Source organism: Heteronotia binoei, chromosome 11, assembly GCF_032191835.1.
Source record: "Heteronotia binoei isolate CCM8104 ecotype False Entrance Well chromosome 11, APGP_CSIRO_Hbin_v1, whole genome shotgun sequence".
Taxonomy (NCBI): domain Eukaryota; kingdom Metazoa; phylum Chordata; class Lepidosauria; order Squamata; family Gekkonidae; genus Heteronotia; species Heteronotia binoei.
This window is the reverse complement of record NC_083233.1, coordinates 55713598-55735070: the sequence shown is the minus strand read 5'-3', so window position 1 is coordinate 55735070 and position 21473 is coordinate 55713598. Positions and strand designations below refer to the sequence as shown.

The window sequence follows — 21473 nt, the reverse complement described above, 5'->3', positions numbered from 1 at the left end:
CCTGGCTTCCCACTGGTCAGGTGGAGATTCCGATATCACACGTCCAAGAGCATCCAGAACTGGAGGGGGCCTCTGGTGAGAAAGAAAGAGGTAGGAGTCCATCAGTGGGGGGAACTGCTCAGGCACCATGTGAAGCAGAAACAGCAGTTTCCATCTGCACAGGTAACGTTATTCCTTGGAACTTACATAGAGTTTCTCCTGATAAATCTCCATCAGTTTGGTCATGACTTCCCTGGTTTGGCTTCGGTACTGTTCAACGCCCTTGGAAAGCGCCTCGGCACCTGCCTGCCGCACGGCTTCCTCGTAGTGGATGACATCTTTAATCAGCACCGAACAGATATCCGGCTGCAGCTCCAGCCCCATCGACTCCCACAGCCTGCAAGTAACCAAGGAAGTGAAATGGCCATCCTCCATCTTGCATTGAGACAACAACAATACAGAAAACTTTTTTCAGGGCAGTGTACAACATTCTAATACAGTTCTAAAACATTTACCAGAACTTTTAAGCGTAAAAGTCGCAAGCACTGTATTAAGTTGGGGAAATCACTAATTGGGATTTTATTGTTTTTTTCATGTTTTTAATTATACATTGTAAGTCACCTTGGGCCATGGGGAAAGATGGAATAAACTTCATAGGGAACGTAAAACCTACATTCTAGAGTTTTTGCATTGGATGTGGGAGAAGGGGGAATGACACATGTGAAAACTGAGTATTTTAGAAAAACATGTTCTGGTCCTCCACCACAGCAGAAGATCAAAATACACCACAACTCAGTGGTTCAGCATGCACTTTGCATGAGGACTGCCCAATTCCTGGCAACTCCAGTTATAAAGTCATCTTAGATAGCAGGTGCTGCGAAAGACATTTCTCTGCCTGGGACTCTGAAGATCTGCTGGCAGTAAAAGTGGGCAAATGCTCCAATTCAGCCAAAGGCAACTTGGTTTGTTCACAGGTCATGAACATACTACTTCAGGTCCCAGAGAAACGATAACCACTCGCCATTTGAACTATTTTCCTGAGGGAGAAAAAAAGGCCAAAAATTATACCTCACCTCTCTGCCAACTTTCTAATTTCTTCTTCCTTGTCAAAGTTCACCACCCAGAGACGGCGCAAGAGGTTGAGCCCATTCTTCTCATCGCTATCTGGAGTTGGCAGCACCATCTGTAACTCCATCAATCCCTGAACAGAAATCAACCAGACAAATCAGCTCAAAGCTTATCTTCCGTTTCCCCACTGCTTGGCATCTCAAGGCTTCCATCTGTCTGGAGAAAGCTAAACTAGGAAGTGGCTGAACTCTCTCTTCCAGCGCTTGCAATTTGCATGTTGAGCTGTTCACCCATTGCTCCACATGAGCAGCATCATACTCCTATGTGTTGCCCTTTTCACTGCCTTTCTTACTATGGCAGACAGCCACAACCACAGGATGCTGCAAAGAATGCAAGGAAATTTTGACAGTGGCCAGACTATGCAATGTTCACAATCAAGGAATTAAGACAATGGCTCTCCCCTTTTTTTGTTCCCCGGTACCTGGCATCCCCCTTGATCCTGAACACTGGATTTAATAGTCCCGGTCATCCTTCCATATTCATAATCCCCTAGGGGAGTTGTCCACCTGCCCCCTCATCACTGTTTTCCATCAGCAAACAAAGTCCCTTCTGTTTTGTCTGGTGTACCCTCATTGACTGACCTGTCTTCTTTGTTCTTTGCTTATTTATATGATGTTTGTTATATAACATTTTTTAAAATGGTGCCACCTCAAGGGCCCTAATTCAGCCCAAAAGCAGCACACTTTTGGTTTAGGTAAATAAATTTAGCATAAACTTCAAGACATGAGGAGGCGTGAAGGATGGTAGCAAGCAAAGAACCCCTCCTGTCCAAGAGAGGATGTGATTCCAACGGACCCGGAGAGCTGCATCGCGAACGTTCATGCACGGAGACTGAAGGGCTTGGAGGAGCACATCGATTTCCTCTTGCTCTGCATAGGCACAACCGTCCTCTCCACTGCTGCTGGCGCACAAAGCTGTCAGTGCATTCGAAGCCAAAACCTGAGAAATGTCGACAGATTTAGAATGACTACCCAAAATTCACTTTCACAACTTGAAGATTTATTTGAGTTATTCATATGCTGCCTTCTGAAGTTTGAGAACTGCCCAGAATAGAGATCATATAAATGAGCTAACCCCAGCACTATTCTAAGTGAATTCTTTGCTATACAACTTCTCTCAAAGCTATCCCTGGCCAAGGAAAACCTGCCCACTCCCCATCCCAACTAGTAAGAAAAAACAGCATATTCTCATGAGATCAAAAGTTCTACAGGGATCCTTGAACCAAAGAAATTCTAATCCAGGGTTGGCCAAATGTAAGAGCCACATAGAATAAATGTCAGATGTTTGAAGAAGAAGAAGATGATGATATTGGATTTATATCCTGCCCTCCACTCCAAAGAGTCTCAGAGCGGCTCACAATCTCCTTTACCTTCCTCCCCCACAACAGACACCCTGTGAGGTGGGTGGGGCTGGAGAGGGCTCTCACAGCAGCTGCCCTTTCAAGGACAACCTCTTCCAGGGCTATGGCTGACCCAAGGCCATGCTAGCAGGTGCAAGTGGAGGAGTGGGGAATCAAACCCGGTTCTCCCAGATAAGAGTCCGCACACTTAACCACTACACCAAACTGGCTTGAGAGCCAAACTGTTTGAGAGCCGCAAGACATGAAAATTACACACGTCTTTATTAAAACTCTTAATACTTCCTTTGCACAGAAAGATAAAATACATATGTATGCACTTTACAACATGACCACACTAGAAGGAGATTTTTAAAAAAACAAAAGCTGGACATAACGGTCCCCATAAGACCAGCATAGGGAAAGGTTAGGGAATTATTTTTTGTGGGAAAAGAAAACACACCTGTACCATATAAATCACTGTAAATAACAACTCCAACAAGAGCTATGAAATTAAGGTGGAACCATGCACAGCACTCTAATTCCACCCCTCCTTCTAGTGGCTCCCTTGGCTCTTGTGCTTTCTTCCCCTGTTCTAGGTCTCCAGGCGACCTCCAGGCAACCTCTGTGGTGGAGAAGAGCTTGCAAGCCTGCCCATTTCCCTCTCCTTCCCAATTCACACATGGCACTCAGAGGCTGACTGAGGTCCTGATGCTAAGCACACTTATTTGAGAGTAAGCCCGCATTAAGTTCCTCCTCAACCTCTGTGAGACACATAATATGTGTGAAAAAGCTGCATGTGGCTCCCAAGTCACAGCTTGACTATCCCTATTCTAATTAATGGATTATGAAGTACATTAACGGTGGGCAACTAGCCACCTTGCCAAGTACTGCCTGTTTAAGAATGGCATCTGATTCCCCCAAGGTCTCATGAAGAAGTCCTCCCTACCCTGCCTAACAGATATTTCTGGAGTTATTGGCCAAGTGCACAACTACTCAGCACCACAGGGCCATCCATGCACTAGAACTGGGATGGCCAATGTCTATAATCCTGAGCACTTCTCCATAGTCCCAGACAAGGGCTGGAAGGGGCCAACTCCATGATGAAGTTGGCACCACATTGCAGAAAGGGCTTCCCAGTGAGTGGAATGCTTGTGCTCACAGAACATCCAAAAGAGATATTATGTAGTGTTAGAAGTACAGAATTCCTATTGCTAACAATTCGAAAACATTAGTGAGGTCATCAGGGACAAAGGGGCAGTAACTCCGATAGCCTGCATTTGACCCACAGGCTACCTGTTGGCCATACCTACACTGAAATAACTGGCCAATTCACCTGCAATCGTGGAGAGCCGGTTCCAATCACTTTAGTCAGGAGCAGCAGCATATCTGTACGAGGCAGTAACTCAGGACCGTTCTGACGAGCATTGAAAAAACACAAAAAAGCAAAGCATGAACATTTGTCATGAAAATGCCTTCATCTTATTACTGAGAGCAGTAGCACAACCCACAGGGAACAGACAGCTCGCATTCAAAGTTAAGTGCTCCTCTGTCCAGGACCTGGGACTTAACATAAGAACATATATATATATACACACACACATACACACTGTGGCTAATAGCCACTGATGGACCTCTGCTTCATATTTTTATCTAACCCCCTCTTGAAGGTGGCCATGCTTGTGGCCGCCACCACCTCCTGTGGCAGTGAATTCCACATGTTAATCACCCTTTGGGTGAAGAAGTACTTCCTTTTATCCGTTTTAACCTGTCTGCTCAGCAATTTCATCGAATGCCCACGAGTTCTCGTATTGTGAGAAAGGGAGAAAAGTACTTCTTTCTCTACTTTCTCCATCCCATGCATTATCTTGTAAACCTCTATCATGGCAACTATTGTATTTCCCTCCATAAGCAATATATATATATATATACAAAAAAGGGAGGAAGAAAGAACTCTCTGGGGTATAAGTCAAGGAAATCAAAAGGACTTTTTTGCCATCTGGTCGCAGCCAACTTACAGACACCCTGTAGGATTTTTGAGACAAGTGATTAGGCTGAGGTGGTTTGCCACTGCCCGCCTCTGCGTAGCATTCCTGGACTTCCTTAGCCATCTCCCATCCGAGTACTAATCAGGGCTGACCCTCTTTAAGCTTTGAAGAGGTCAGGTCATCCAAGCCGGTCAAATGGATGGGGAAGAATTTAAAAGTGCCCTGGTGTGCCTGAATGACAATAACTTAGGAAGAAGATGATTGGGGACCATGATGCTGGAGGAGGCCTGGGAGTAGCTCTCAAACCAAGAAGTGCCAGATGGGAAAGAGAGTGAGTGTGCAGACCAGTAAGTTTCCCATTTTAGATTTTCTTTCCCAAACTTCACATATTTTTGGTTTACCTTTTTTAACCATATGTTTAATAATGGTTTCTGTTTATCATACGTTGGTTAACATTCTGTTTACCAGGACTCACTCAGAGCCTGCGGGAACGAGAAGGTTTCAAAAGCACAAAAAAGGGTAAAGATGCCTCTGCACATTTCTGGAAGACAGAACCAACTCTAACCTCATCAACCAGCAAACTCTGGTTATTTGTAGATGACCGAAGCTGTGCATGCACTGTGATGGTCTGCAGAACCTTGACCAGAAGTTCTTCTTTCTCTTCACTATCATTGGGAGTTTCCAGCAGCACCATCTTTAGAAGAGGAAAAACTAAGGAAAATGCTGGAGCCGATAATGGTACAGGGCCTGCAAGGAGAAGAAAACCAAGAAATGTCAGTGAGGAAAGCAGCTTCCACACATGCTGTGGGGCAGGCAGAATGCTTTGGCTTGTTGCATCAGAGTGCTGGGCAAGGACAACAGTTTTAACCTAGCCCTCTCCTCACTAAGCTAGTTGTCTTTCATGTTGAGGAACCATTCAAAATGAAGGGCAGGACCATGGTTCATTTGGCTTTGCAAGCAGAAGGCCTCAGGCTCAATCCATGCCTTCTTCACATAAACGATCCCATGGAGCAGGTGTTTGGAAAGGCCCTTCTCTGTCTGGGTCCATTGGAAAGCCAGTGATGATCAGTCCACTAACAATACTCCCTCTAAGCTGTGGAGTCTTGCGAGCAAAAATTGAACATATGAAGCTGCCTTATACTGAATCAGACCTTTGGTCTATCAAAGTCAGTATTGTCTTCTCAGACTGGCAACGGCTCTCCAGGGTCTCAAGCTGAGGTTTTTCACACCTATTTGCCTGGACCCTTTTTTGGAGATGCCAGGGATTGAACCTGGGACCTTCTGCTTCCCAAGCAGATGCTCTACCACTGAGCCACCATCCCTCCAGAATCCCTCAAAAATTCTACTTTGTGAGCTACTGGCATTAAAGCTGTGAGTTAGCCATTTGGCTACTGCATAAATTAGTTTGCTCTGGAGCCACTTTTCCTGAGCTAAGCCAAAAATGTGTGAGCTGGAGATTAAAAAACTGTGAGCTAGCTCACACTAACTCAGTTCAAAGGGAAGACTGAGACCACACAATACCAAGCTAGAAAGACCAATGTTCTGGTCTAGAAAAGTCAGCTCCCTTTGAGATCTGCCACCTATAGTCACAAGTGATGAGGAGCACTCTGCCACCCCCGGATGGTACTGCCTCAATCTGCTGAATGTATAGACAAGGCCAAAGCTACCTCTGTAACAAAGTTTGGGGCTTGACTAGCACGTGGAGGATCTTTTTCTGTTTCAGTTGAAAGCAAGCAAGCAAACAAAAAAGACTCAAGAGATGAAAGCAAAGTTTCCACAAATTGAAGAATCTGAAAGTTGCCTCACCAGCTGCCTCCCCCTTGCTCATCCGGCCAGGAACAGTGTTTGCATGAAGCAAGTTAACCACTCGATGGACAGCAGTGGGCAGGTCTTCCTGGCACCAGGATTCTTCCAAATCACACTCCGGCTTCATCAACCGCAGAGTCACATGACTCACTAAGGTCCCTGCAAAAAGGGGAAGAACAGCAGGATCTTGGGATTTGGCTTGCTGCAAGGGTAGTCTTACAGATGCAGACAAGAAGCCAACAACAACAAAAGAATGTTAGAAAGCTGCACTGCTGTGGCAGTACCACTGAATAAAGAACACAAACTGTGCTCTGGCACATTTGGTTAAAGCTCCATATTCTTGACTTTCTTTTAAAATGCAGTGGGGCCATTTTTATTCTTGGGGGCCAGAACAGGGTTGGGGAAGAAGACAAGAGACCTCTTCAAGAAAGGCACCAGCTGAAACAAAAGTTATGAGAGAGGGTACTCAGGTTATGAAAGTTATGTGAAAGGTTTAGAAAGCTATGTGAGAGGGTACTTAGCAGCTCAGGGTACTCTTTTCCTCTAGGTGAAAACAAGGAACTCCCTCTTATCAGCAGGGGGCTAAACACACAACTCAGAGCTCTGCCTACATAGCTGCTCCCTCCAGGGAGAAAACAATGCTTGCGGGCTGAGCTTGGACCATAAGTGGCCAGCTGACTTGTTTTGTTTGGCACACAGACTATGTGATCAATAACTTCAGGGATGGGAGTGCAGATGCATACTGGAGCCAAGGTGGATGAGTGGAGAGGAGACTTCACACGTCAAGGTTTCTGCCCCTTTACTCTTATGAACACGTCTGCAGAGCACCACCATAAAAACATTACTCCTGCTATAAATTGCCAGTCAAGGGCTGGCAACCCCAAAGCACTATGGAGGGTGGGGCTTACCCAAATGGCATCCACTGATGTTGCAGTGCCACATCCTGCTGTGTAACCAATGAGACAATGTCGCCTGGGTTACACAGCAGAAAGTGATGTCACAGCACCAACAGATGCAATTGTTGCTCCTGTTTTTCTCCCACTCCCTATGGAGCAGCAGCAGGAGGCAGAGGTGATTGATGGGCAGCCTTGCTATGCTTTGTGTGCAGGGACAGGATTTTGCCTTTTCTCTGGCTCTGCTCATGCTGCAAAACTAACGCAGCTGGCCTTTTTTGCCCTTGCTCAGATCACAGCAAGGCTCCTGTTAAAACACTGGCTGTCAAGTAGGGCCCACCTTAGCAGCTTTCTTATTCTAAACGAAAATCTGCAGACAACATTGATGTCTTAATTGCTGTTAAGTCATATGCCCTGTTAGTTTTTCATGATAACATTCTAGTGAGCTTTATTTCATGTAAGCCATTTTGAGCCTCTTGGGAAAAGTACCGTAGTTTAATAAAACCGAAGCTTTATCAACACTAACCAAAAGTCTTCAAGTGAGCAGGCATCACACAAGACGCCAAAGAAAGGAAAGGGGTCTTAATCCGTGGAGCAGCCAATGGTGATTTTAAGAGAGGCAGGAAGGAGCCAACGAGAGCAGGGATGTACTGAGAGAGACCAGGTGGGTTCCTCTTTAGAACGGCATCTAGAAGACCCAACATGAATTCCAATTCATCATCGAGCTGCAAGAAGACACAACAGAGGTTACTTTCGAAACATGATCTAAAGAGAAAGCCAGCATGTTCTGAATGAGAACATACACATAAATGCACTCCTGTATTTTGTCAGGGCAAACACAGAACAAACCATCAAAGAGTCCCATGGCATACATTTTTATCCTGTCCTTCCCCCAAAGAACTCACAGCAGCATACATCGTTGCTTATTTCACATTTTATCTTTACATCATCTCATGAGGTAAGCTAGGCTGGGACAGTATAACTGGACCCAAGATCACCCCATGAGTTCCTGGTAGGGTTGCCAGGTCCAATTCAAGGAATATCAGGGCACTCTGGGAGTGCGGCCAGGAGTAAGGATGTGACAAGCAGAACTGAATTCCAATGTGAGTTCTGGCCATCACAGTTAAAGGGACTGCACACCTTTTAAATGCCTTCCCTCCATTGGAAATAATGAAGGGTAGGGGCACCTTCTTTTGGGGTTCATAGAACTGGACCCCCTGGTCCAATCTTTTTGAAACTTGGAGGATGTTTTGAGGAGAGGTACCGGATGCTATGCTGCAAATTTGGTGCCTCTACCTCAAAAAACAGCCCTCACCCCAAGCCCCAGATACCCACAGATAAATTCTCCATTATACCCTATGGGAATTAGACTCCATAGGGAATAATGGAATGCCCAGCAGACATTTCCCTCCCTCCACCACTTTCAGACAGCCTTGAAGCAGGGGGAGGGCCTCCAAACCGGGGGATCCCCTAACCCCACCTGGAGATTGGCAGCCCTAGTTCCTGCCCCATTTCTACAACCCAGGTGCTGGGTGGAAACATTCAGCTATCACTGACAGGAATGGGGTGCCTGCCTGTGTTCCTGCGCTCCTGTGACAGAAATCCTAAAGCTTGCTAAGCTTAAGTGCCATTGCCAGGTGCTTGACGAAGGTGGGGCTACATTGTATATGGCTCTGATCAATAAAAGGAGCCTCTGACATCAGAGGCGGCGATTTGCACAGGATTGGAGAAATCAGTTTGTCATTCTTGGAAGGGAGGCTGGTTTAGGTCCAACTTAATTTAGCATAAATATATATGGGCATCTGGGATTTTCCCTTGTTTTTAGTCTCCAGCGAAACTGGGTCCACAGGAAGTTGGGAAGGAGTTATGGACTCCTTTGACTTCTAGTTACTGCAACAAACTTTGCATATGCTCTAAGAAGTCATCTACAGCATAGGTAATGTAACTTTAGCTTAGTAAGTTCAGCTGTATTGCTTTTCATTTTAATATATCTGTGCTGTTGTTGCTATGTGCTTTTCTTTGTATTCTGTTTTGCCTTTTCGACCCCCTTTAGATCCAACTACCTTTCCCCTTTTCCCCTTTCTTTTATGATAAACCCTTGTATAAATACTTTTTTTTTGCTTTGCTTAGATCAATCTATTGCGATGAGATATTTCTCTTAATATCTCCCCCATGACTTTGCTAGACTGCAAAGATTGGTTATAAATTATTGTTATTGCTCTACTACTGTGCTAGAAGACTACCCTCAGCAGGTCAGTCTACAGGTTCTCAGAAGGACCTGAGTGATAGCAGCTGGTTACCAGCGGACTTTCCAAGGAACCTTTGGTCTAACGAGTTCCAAGCAAGGGAAGACACCACTTTCCCCTTCCTACTGTAACAGTCTCAAGCCTTCATCTAAACCAACATCATTCTCTCCAGAATGATGAAGAAACAAAATCCAGGAGAGGATTATGTGAAGGATTCCTTCTATGCAATTTGCCAAGGGCAGGAAGTCAACTGGAGGAAATTGGGAGGTCAACCAAGTGCTTCTCCTGACTCTTTTACTTCCCCAAGAAAAATAAAGCACTACATTAGCGACACAATTGCAGTGAGGGATGAATCTGCTGTCCAACCTGACAGTGAAGTGGGGGAATGCAACACATCTGTTAACAAAACATGCAGAGACACCACAATCCCCAGGTATCCTTGCAGCACAGAGATCCTTTCTGAACCTATTCTGCCTGTCATCACAGCAAGCATTTTGCTGGAATTGTGAATGCCCAACCAGGGTCTGGGTTAGGCCAACTCTGTCCCCACTTGCCTCTTTCAGTTCCTTCCTGGTACGGGATTCTTTTTCCAACTGGGCATTCAGCATCTCCTTCTGCTTGCTTGTGAGCTGGACCTCTTCCTTAATCCCTTTCTTCTTCTTTATCTCCTGCAGAAGACCAGTCAAGTTATTTTGTTAATAGGGAAACCACCTTCAGAAATGTGAATCTCATGAATAAGCATGAGAAACAAAAGGAGACTTAAAGACAGGCCTAAGGTGGATGCAGCAGCAAAATGTGTTTGGGGAGAATCTGGTGCCTTACGGGGCTTGTTGGGAGTAGCCTGGGGCCCTAAGGGGCTTACTGCTAGCCCTGGGCTTTTCCCATGCAGTAGAAGCACAGCCACCCACTGGAATTAACCCATTCCTGGAACATATTAATGACTCCTCCCTGGATCACACTCCACCTGTACTTAGTGAAAACGCCTAATAAATTTGGATCATATACAATCATGGCATCTTGGAAACCATTGCATTCCACTGTTCTTCAACTACTGTTTTATCTCTGTTTGTCTTTCCACCTCTCAGGTTATTTGTTGTTTTCACAAAGCCACCCAAAGTCGGTGCTCAGACTTAAGAGAGCAAAGATAACAAGCTTCAAAGACTGCCTGTGCTATATATATATATATATATATATATATATATATATATATATATATATATATATATATATATATATATATATATATATATATGTGTGTGTGTGTGTGTGTGTGTGTGTGTGTGTATGTATATACACACACACACATATATTGGCCACTGTGTGACACAGAGTGTTGGACTGGATGGGCCATTGGCCTGATCAAACATGGATTCTCTTATGTTCTTCTGCTCATTCCCCCTTAGGGAAAAGCAAACTGACTCAGACATTATCTGAAATTGTCACTGAAATTGTTTTACTGTTTTTAACATTTTTAAATTTGACTATGTTTGTTATTTTGAAAGTTGTACACCACCCTACACCCTGAGCCCCAAGTAAGGGGAAGGGTGGTCTAAACATCTAACAAATCAGCTCTCCGTTAATTTCTGCAGCACATAAAGCCTCACCTCCTTCAGCTCCAGCTCAATGATCTGTTCCTTGAAAGAATAGGCCTTGTTCTCCCGTTTCATGTTGGCCTTTTTCAGGCTATCTTGTTGTGCACTGACACAGAAAAATACAGAGGAACATGAACTACAGGAGCAATTTCAAAAAATCAATTCTGCTACAGTCACTCATCCACCCACCCCTTGGCACAGTAACGTCTCTGAACACCCCAAAAATGTTACACATCAAATCAAATCAAATTTTATTCTTATATCCCGCCCTCCCCCGCCAAAAGGCGGGCTCAGGGCGGCTCACAGACATGGCGCGCCATGATTTAGTTAAAACAGATAAACAATACTTTAAATATGGTACAGTTACAAAAATTAATTAAAATAAATAAAAATAGGTGCTATAAATTCTATCAATCCCAGTTACATCGTATCATACATCAGTTTCAATTATACATAAGATGGCTAAAGTTGCAATAATTTAATCCATTTTTCACCTTTGCAAGATGGATTTGTCATACAGCTCCCCTTCAGGGGTCTTCATGATGGCAAACTCCTCTAGCGTCACCTGACCCAGAGCGGGGTTTTCCAGAGAGGTGGAAATAGTGCTGATCACTTGAGGGAGCACCCTGCCAGGAGACAGGGTGGAGAGCAAGCCCACTGCATTCAGAGAGGACTATCAAAGAAAAGAGGTAGATTAAAACTCCCATCACAATTCCATAATGCAGTACCATTTCAGCGTGCTAGTGCCCAGGGCTGAGTGCCCTCAGGGGAAAAACATTACAATTCTACAGAACAACAAACCACAAGGAGCTACATACTTCACCCTTGTGTAAATATGCATCAAGGTATTTCTTATCCTGCAGAGTAAGACTGCAGGTTAAAGTATTCTGCATAACTTGCTTGGGTTTTGCTCGTCTTGGGGTAGCAATGGAGCTGTGGTTCCCAGTGCAGCAGGCACTACTGCTTATTTAGAAGCAGATTTTTGAAGTCAAAATCTATTTACTGAAATGCAGCAGGGAGTCATTTGGAGAGGGGCCATCCAGGGCACATGCTATACATCCACAGATCCAAATTCTGATAGCTCAAACGGGAAGACTCTTGCTCAAGGCTCTGAAGAGCTACAGCATGTTTCACCATATGACTGACCTAGAAAGAGCAATAGTCTCCCTCATCCTGAGGTAGCCTCATACCTTCCCAGCCGTCCCACTCCCAAACACATGCTTGCTCAAAGATATCCCTGGAAACCATTCCCAAAGAATGAAACTGGTTACCTTATTCATGGGTCTTTGAGCCACGATTCGGTCAAAAATGTTCCCTAGATGTTTGGTGACGAAATCTTCGGGGCTGAGCTTCATCTTGATCAGGAGGGCTGGCCATAGACCAGACTGCCCTGCCACTGGAAGAGAGAAATGGCTAAAAGTGACTTAGAGGAGATTCCAATGCACACCCACCCTGGCCTCTGAGAAGACAAGACAAGCCCACGTCCAATGGCAGTTTCCCAAAAAACTCACCTAAGGAAGGATGATTGCTTACAAGTAGCATCTCCAAGGCCAGCTGCTCCTTCTCCTCAGGATCTGCATCCAGCCCTGCCACGCACGAGACCACGCACAACATCTCCCGAAGGACTCGAGGGGGGATGTATGTTCTCCCCTGTTCAGACAGTTCCCCAGACTCTGTCACCAGCGCCTCGGCTGGAAGCACCTTGGGGAGGACAAGAGCCAGTTTAAGGCCTCGTGGAATGACACAAGGACCACTGCTACTGCAGTGTATGAGCTGGGGGGAGGTACCACTCCTAAAAATGGAGCCCCTAAACCCCTTGGGTGCAGAGAGGGCATAACAGGATAGAGATAGGAAGGAAAAATACAGTGCAGCAGAAGGTGGAGGTTGAGCGAGTATGATGCATCAAGACAGGTAGCCATGTTAGTCTGTCTGGAGCAGTAGAAAAGAGCAAGAGTCCAGGAGCACCTTAAAGACTAACAACATTTGTGGCAGGGGAGGAGCTTTCGTTAGTCACAGCTCACTTCTTCAGATATAGCCCATTACCAATGCTGATTTCTCCATGCCTACTACCCCTCTGCATGTGACGCCTAATCCAATCATGCCTTCTACCATCAATCACCTTCAATTGTCATTTGGCATCTGAAATCACTCCACTCTCCAAGATATAAGGATAGACGGATTCACACGCTAGCTGTACCCGGAGAAGTGAGCACCTTAAAGACTAACAAAATTTGTGACACGGTATGATCATTCCAATTCCATAATTCTATGTGGGTGGTTCATGAGTAGGGAAAGAACACATGGGGAGGTGGTGGGGAAGGGACCCCCAATCCTCCTTTGCTAAGAGAGCAGGGAATGCAACTTCTAAAACAAAGCTTGCTTTTTACCACTTTATATGGATTTCTATTACAAATCATCTACTGCCTAATTAACTGGGGGCAAATCAATTCCTGTTACTCACTTGTCTTCAACCCTTGGGTCAGAGCCTCAAATGGGTCACAAGGCCTCAGTATCTGGGCTGCAAAGCCCTCGTACTTGTGGTTGCCGCTTTCTGAAAGGACCTGCTGCTGGTGCACACGCTTAGAGAGCAAGGGCTACTAGATGTCCTGTTCCTTAGCATATATACTGAGGATAGTGAGAAAAGGTCACACATTGATGTAGAGGCTTCCTTCAGGACTCTGCCCCTTGGCTTGCTTCTGACTATACTACAGTTTTGGATACTGGGTTTATACTTTATTTCCCTAGCTCTCTTTGAGCCAAACTATACATTACCTTTCTCCAAGCATTTTCACATTCCCTGCAACCACACACCACCAGCAGACTCCCCCCTCAGGCAGTTACCTCATGCAAAACTATGCTGGGGGGGGGGATACTCTCCATGGAGCAGCAAAATTACACCCCCCCTCCAGTGTGGTTATTGTTTAAGAAAACTGCTAGAGGGGGGAGGCAGGAACCCTTCTTCCCTCTTTCTGCGGCATCATTCCAAATCTGTTTGGGCCCTCGTCTTTTCTTTTTAAAAAAAAGCAGTTCCCCACAGCTGCTGGCTGACTATGGGGAAACACATGAAAAAGATCATGCATAAATTGACGCTCTGTCTGCTGTGAATGGTTCTTGCCTGGACACCAGTGAGGACTTGTGTGGCAAAAAAATAATCTAATGCCAAGTCGTTATTATAACAAGATTGCATTTGTAACAACAATCATTCATACATCAATGACAATACAATGTCATAACAATTCACATATCTTATTCATATATTCATAGTCCATACTAAAAAAACACCTCATGAGTCGTCTGAGAAATCCTGCCAGCAAATCCTCCGTGACATGCTGATATAGCAATTTTGAGTTTATTTATTATATCAGCATGCCAAGCCTCTGGCTGAAGAAGGTTTAAATACCAAAACCAGTGCCTTTGCTTCTACTTCTGCTTCAAATGTCTCACGGAGGACTTGCTGGCAAGATTTCTCAGATGACTCATGAGGTGTTTTTCCTAATATGGACTATGACTATATGTGTAAGAGACTGACACATGAGTTCTTATGACATTATTTATTGTCACTGATGTATGAATGATTGTTGTTACAAGTACAATCTTCTTACAATAATAAGCATTCGATTATTTTTTGCCACACAGTTGTCATTCGTATTGCATTTACACTTTAAACCGTGTTTCTGTTTTTGTTATATGGAAACCAGTGAGGCCATAACTCTGGCTCCTTGTCTTCCTGTCATGTGACCATGATGTCAACTTCTTGCAAAGAGTTCCTGGGACTTAAAGGTGGGGCTCAGCATTTTCCAGGCCTCAGTGAATGAACATTGATTAAACACTGCAGCCCTGCTAACATTATCTTGCCACTTCCAGTTAACCGACCCATCCTGCACAGCAAGTCCAAGAAGCTGGAGAAACATTAAACTTCCAGCTAGACCAGGGAACATTTACCTTATGAGAACTGAGAACTGCTTTCAGCTCTTCTAAGAGCCCGTAAGCCAACTTGAAACCTCCAGGCAAGGCCAAGAGCTTTCTTGCAGTCTGTTGGGCAAGCCTCCGGACACACCACGGCCGACTGAGAAGGACTGCGGCCAAGGCTTTGTGATACTGTCTGAAACGAGAGAGCACAAGGTAGCAAGGGGAAGGGGCAGATGGCTGGCAGAACGGCCAAGTGAAAAAAGGATCCTGGTTGTAGTTTTGACAGTGTCTTCACTTAAAAAGCTCAGTTCAAGTTTATGCTGCCCAAGCTCCTTATCCCTCCCTTAAACCCTCCTTCCTTCTGTGCCGAAGGTGTCTCTGTTGCCCAAACCCCCAGGGTGCTGGTAGGAAGGTTCAGTCAGGAAGGGAGTTATATTACTGTCTGGAAAGACTGTCATACTCCTCCCATAATCTGACCATTCTGACAGGTACATAATAAGCCTGGCCTGTCAACAGAATTACCTGTGCATGGTCTCCCCTACACCTCTAGATTGGCCATAAACCCTCATACGATTGCATGAGGGGAAGAACTCCCCTTGTTTCCCACTTGAATTAAGACACTGAGATGTCTAGGCTCCAGGTTTCAAATTACCTATAAAAAGAGCTCCCAGCCACTGTTCTTTGTTTTGTTTTGTTCAGTTCAGTGATTTAATCCATGTGCTGTTCTGACTAGGGAAGAGACCCGACCCATGGCCAACACTATTAGGAAATACATCCAGTTAGCTAAATGATTTATATTCTTGTTTCCTTCTTGCCTTTGTGAGTTTTATCTGCATTCTTCATGGCTTCTCAGTTAGAGCTATACTAATTCTACCACCACTCATCCACTTCCTTTTTTGTACTCAAATAATCTTCTGCTTTTGCTTGAACTAAATTGCTGCCATTTTTTTTTTACATAGCTTTCTATACATGCCCTGGAAATTCCTCGACACTGCACTACTATTTTGGGGGAGCAAGGAAAGGGCTACCTTTCCATCACAGGGATGTTAGCACAAACGGATTCCTGTTCAGAGTCCTGAATCAAGAAATATAGCCATAGACACATTTCTTTCTGTAGCATTCCATGACTGGTGGCAATAGGGGAAAAAATATCCCCCCCCCCTCTTGCCAGGTATTTGGGCTTCCTATACCAGCCTGAGGAATAATCCTGAGTGCAACCAGAAGCATTTCTAGTGAAGAAAGAAAGCAGAAAACACCTGTACAGCAAACAGATGAGATCAGAGCTAAGCATCTATTACTCCTGCATTTGAAAGCATTCAGTCTGATCATGGACAGATGTGTAAGCTTAAAGGGCAAGATTCAAAGAGTAGCAGATTCACATCTAGCCCAGGAACTTGTGTATTGCACTGTTTTTAATTTTGTAAGATATTCTGAGTTCCTAACGGAGACAAGAGCAGAGTTACAAATTCTCAAGTAAATAAACCCCTTTCCTTAGGCCACCATAAAGGTATTGGACTGAAGGGAAAGCAAACCAAACAATACATACTGGACTTTAGCACCAGGCAGCCGATGCTCATGGTCCAAGAGGAGGCGCTCTGTCAGCTGCAGGACAGTACACATTGCTGCAGAAAACAACAACATAGAATGATGTGGGTTTGGCCAGGGCTGCAAGTGTTACATGTTGCCACAGGACCACAGAATCTGTCTTCCTAAAAATCCAAATGTTCATGTTACTTCTCAAAACTTTAAATGAGCAAGTTTCAGTTTGCTTCTGTTTTTTTAAGGACAACTTCCTAGCCTGTGGCTGCTGAGCATCACACAAGAGAGGCAATGCATTTTCTTGGAAAGATCTTTTAAGACATTGAGAAGTAAGGTTCTTCAGGTATGCAGAGGTCTTTTGGGAGCTTCAGCATTCAAAGCACAGATGACATGTGGGTCAAGCTGATGGGTGACCTAAACAAGTGTGCAGTTTTTGCCCAGAAAAGAAGCCATGGGAAAGCTTGTGGTTAATAAGCCTTTTAAATCAAAGGGGGATGGGTGTCTTAATCCACTGTACAAGTATGCTTGAAACAAAGGATTGGAGAGATCTTTCACTTTGCCCCATCCTTTAAACTTATAGTTTCACCCAACTATAGCATGCCCCAAGCAGAGGAAGATGGAGATACAATCACATGACAAAAGGAAATCTGAGGGCAACTTCTGAAATATTACAACTCACCTTCTTCAGATGCAGATTGCAGGAATTTCTCTGAAGTGAAAATCTGCTTTTTCTCATCCAGAATCAGTTGCCAGAAGCTATTTAGTTTGTTTTCTGAGAAGCAAAGTAAGGGAAGAGTGTTGTGTGAGCAAGACAAGAAGAGAGTCCTTTGCAAGGATCTCTGGCAGACCAGGCTGCTCTTGTCAATTGGGGTACTTCTTACTATTCCATATTAAAACTGAGTTTCTGGGAATTACCATGAAACAGGATCTAACATGGGGGGCAAATACTTTAGCTCTAGAGAAAAAGGCCCAGCAACGACTATACTACTTAAGACTCTTAAGATCACTACAACTGTCAGGGAGTCTGCTGGTTGCCTTTTATCGTAGTTCCATTGAGAGCATTTTATCTTATTGCCTCTGCGCGTGGTTTGGGAGCTGCACGGAAGCAGAGAGAAGGGTGCTCCAAAGAGTGACGAGAAGAGCACAAAAGATTTGTGGATGTTCTCTCCCCTCATTGGTGGATCTGTATAATATGGCATGTAAAAGGAAGATACAAATGATCCTAAGATACAAATGATCCTAAGGGACCATACACATCTGGGCCATTTGCTTTTTGAGATCTTACCGTCAGGTAGACGATATAGAGTGTTGAAGGCTAGGACAAACAGATTTAAGGACAGTTTCTATCCAAGTGCTGTGGTTAGGTTAAATGCAGGGTTATGAAGGATTATCTGTTTTAGATGTATTTAATGGTTTAAATGGTTTTAATGGTTTTATGTATTTAATGGTTTAAATGGTTTTAATGGTTTTATGAATGTTTAATGGTTTTATGAATGTTTTTATGTATTTAATGGTTTAAATGGTTTTAATGGTTTTATGAATGTTTAATGGTTTTATGAATGTTTATTTAATGGTTTAAATGGTTTTAATGGTTTTATGAATGTTTATCCGTTTTAGATGTATTTAAATGGTTTTAATGGTTTAAATGGTTTAATGGTTTCAGATGTATTTAAATGGTTTATGAATATGTGTGTTTGATGTGTTGGTATGTTTGTGGAAGAGCACCTCATTTCGTTGCTCTCTTTTTGTTGAGAACAATGACAATAAATTCATCTATCTATCTATCTATCTATCTATCTTAAAACTGATACCTTTTATTAACTAAGATTAAAAACCCTTTGATTTACCCAAACAAGCACCCTCCCTCACTGGCCTAATTTAAATGGGTGTTTGCAGGAGTTTGCTTTTCTTGTTGTAAAATGTGTGTCACTTTGGCGCAAAATTATTTCAGAGCACGAAATTCACACCCACCTGAAGCTTAACAGGTCAAATAAAAAAGTCTGGAAGTGTTTTCATACACAGCCCAATTTAGGCTTTTACAAAGCCTGCAAGAGGAATGAACTCCATTGCTCAAGAGCAGACACTCCTCTCTCCAATCACATGCTATCCATAGCACATTTATTTAAAAGCATTTATGTGTCCCCTGTCCACTCAATAGGGTCCCCAAGGCGGCAAATTATCAAAGCATTAAAGCATTTCAACACTGCAGAGGTATTGGTTAAAGAGCATGCTTGTGATCAAAATTCCATGATGTAATTCTGGTCCAATAAGGATGTAACGTTCCAGAGACTATGTACTTTCCTCTCTGCTTAACACGATTGTATATGGATCTGCATTTAAGGTCAGCATTTATTGTAGAACTGTCCTATAGTTCTCTAAGAAATGGATAACAGTTGTTTCATTTATCCTTTCAAAAGGAAGGAACCCAGAACTGGCAGTCCTGCACACCAGACTATAAAAAGGTTTACCCCTTAGCATTTTCCAACCAGTACTAACCTGCATAGTTTTAATGAAAATCTGAAGCCTGTATCTATGCTTTGGGCGAGAGTGAACCTTGGTAAGCATTAACTATGTTCAATGGCCAGGCCCACACAATTTTTTACATTACTTATTGCCAATGAGCGGGGAGGGAACATTCAAATGGAAAAGACTGTGTATCTCTGGAGTTTGTGTGTGTGTATGTGTAAAGCGCCATCATTTTGTGTTTCTGCAGCTTGTGTATAAAGCACCACCAAGCTGCAGCTGACTCACAACAACCTCAAAGTGTTTTCAAGGCAAGAAACATTCAGACGAGGTTTCCTATTACCTGTCTCTGCATAGCAACCCTGGTATTCCTTATAGGTCTCCCATTCAAATACTAACCAGGACCAACCCTGCTTAGCTTCTGAGATCTAGTTAGCCTGGGCCATCCTGCAGTTTAACCCCTTTCCAATTTCTTCATCATGGCTAACTGGTGGGCACAAAGTATTGTGGGCTTAGGGCAAGACTCAACAAATTCCAGGTTACCAGGTCTCCATGGTGCCTTGAAATTCCTCTGCAGCATCTAGCAAGCTGCTTTGGATCTCCACTGGGGAGAAAGGCAGGATATAAATTAAATAATTAAATAAATTGCAGGGAGCATCATATGGAAGCGGGCACATGTTGTTTAGGGCTTTGTGAAAAGCTAAAACCAGCACCTTGAGATTGGCTTGGAAACATATAAAACAGGGCAACTGCATTACAACAGAAGGGCTTCTGAATGATGCAGCCAGCTTAACACAAGTTCATCTCTGCCTATTCTTCCTAAGCGATCACATCACAAAGAAAACTTCAGAGTCAAAAGGAAAACTCTTAAAAACGAAGAACCATTTCAGGCCTCCAGGGATCTGCTCAAAAGATTACCTATTTGTGCGTCAGTCACAGACAGCCTGCAAATCAGCAAAGCTGCTGCAACGCCTTCCGTTACGAGGGGAACCTGAGTGCTCTGCGCCGCTGCTTTCTCGACGGTCTGGATCAGCAAAGGCAGCAAGTCTAGTCCCTGAAAAAGTACATTTCCTGTAGGGAATAAGGAGGAGGAAAGCAGCACATCAGGAATCCTTTTTCCAGAACTGCACTGAAACAGGATGTTAAAAAGATCCATTGTTACCATAATGGGCAGAACATCCCAGAAAGACTCTCTACAGTATTTGGATTTCTCTAAAGTCAGTGGTTTTCAAACTGTGTTCTCAGGTCAGTGGTGCTCAACCAGAGGTATGCAGAAACAATCTTGGCAGGATGCAGGGTCTTCATAACAGTTACTAAGAATTTGCTCTCCCTCAATCCTGGTAATACTACTTCAGGTTTTTTATCTTTTGTATTTTACATTGTATTATCTTTGCATTTTACAGTTCTACAGCATCCTGGCAGCCATTAAACACTGAGGAGGAGGAGTATGCAAACTAGTTAAACAATGAAGATCACCCTGTTTATGATGTCTCTATGCAGTCTTGTTTGTTTATACCATAACAGGAGACAGTTCATCATCAGGAAAAAAAGGGGAGGCTGACTTTGAGAAATCTAACACATCATGGCTGTGCCTTAAAATGTGTGCAATTCTTCTGTAGTTTGAGAGAAAACAATTATAAGCTAACACAGCTGACAATCAGCGTGATCTGTACTTGCAATCAAAGTACCATAAGTATCAGAAAATATAACTTGCAGATGGTTAGGAGAAACCAACTATGTCTGAATTATGAGTACCTTCAGCGAACAAGGAGAAACCTTACCTTTGAAAGATGACAGCATGCACTGGAGATAGGCATGTCTCACAGCTGAAGTACAGGTTTTAAGGCTGAAGGCTTTCTTGAACCATTCAATCAGCTGCTTGGGCACCTCAGTGGTGAAACGGGTACACCAGAGAGCAAGGACAGAGATGGCATGAACCAGGGTACCTTCATGGACTGATGAGAGAGGAAAAAACAACACAAGACTTGGGTTGCATCCAGATGCAACGAACAAATCGTATCAAACAACAGTCGCACTTTAGAATTGTGCACTTAAAGGAAGAGAGAAAAATGAAGAGATGCTGACCTTCCTGCTGTAGGAATGGGATGAAAAGTTCTGCCATAGCTGTGCTTAAAGCTTGGTTGGATGACCCAGAAACTGCATGATGGCTACAGCTGCCAATCCCTAGAAGCAAAAAGGGAAAAAAATGAATTCTAGATTAAAGTTTCTTCTCTTGTTTGTGGTAACACGTTATACTGGCCGCAAAGTTCAGAAAGACTATGGACAGCCATTGCTTATCAAAGTAGCTAGCGTTGTACTAGACAGACCAACGGTCAGATTTGCTGCAAGGCAACTAGCAAGATCTCTCCCTGCAATCACAAGGATCAAAAAGGCATCAATGAAAAAAAATGCCTGGGTTCCACATCTGGTCTCACAGAAGACATACCAGCTGGGATTACCAGATTATCTGGAGCACCCACACAGAATTCGTACCTGAGAGGACACTGATCTTCTGTGCCACAACCGTCAGCTTCCCTTCAGCACCTATCAACAAATATTAGGGGAGAATTGGAGACTCAGAGTTGGAAGAGAGA

The 21473-nt window shown here is 43.8% G+C and overlaps 1 protein-coding gene across 1 annotated transcript in view; it reads right to left on the bottom strand.

Annotated features, from left to right (window-relative positions):
- GCN1 (GCN1 activator of EIF2AK4) overlaps positions 1-21473 on the bottom strand; it is a 66904-nt gene that overhangs the window by 32085 nt on the left and 13346 nt on the right. Inside the window, exons 12-31 of the mRNA XM_060250400.1 lie at positions 21373-21423; positions 20965-21063; positions 20661-20834; positions 19798-19950; positions 17096-17188; positions 16424-16499; positions 14911-15070; positions 12480-12669; positions 12240-12364; positions 11463-11641; positions 10981-11074; positions 9931-10044; positions 7657-7855; positions 6238-6396; positions 4997-5178; positions 3780-3860; positions 1903-2046; positions 1053-1180; positions 187-376; positions 2-72 (exon numbers count right to left, since the gene is read on the bottom strand). Coding sequence (XP_060106383.1) covers positions 2-72; positions 187-376; positions 1053-1180; positions 1903-2046; positions 3780-3860; positions 4997-5178; positions 6238-6396; positions 7657-7855; positions 9931-10044; positions 10981-11074; positions 11463-11641; positions 12240-12364; positions 12480-12669; positions 14911-15070; positions 16424-16499; positions 17096-17188; positions 19798-19950; positions 20661-20834; positions 20965-21063; positions 21373-21423 — 2662 coding nt within the window. The remainder of the gene's footprint in view (position 1; positions 73-186; positions 377-1052; positions 1181-1902; positions 2047-3779; positions 3861-4996; positions 5179-6237; positions 6397-7656; positions 7856-9930; positions 10045-10980; positions 11075-11462; positions 11642-12239; positions 12365-12479; positions 12670-14910; positions 15071-16423; positions 16500-17095; positions 17189-19797; positions 19951-20660; positions 20835-20964; positions 21064-21372; positions 21424-21473) is intronic.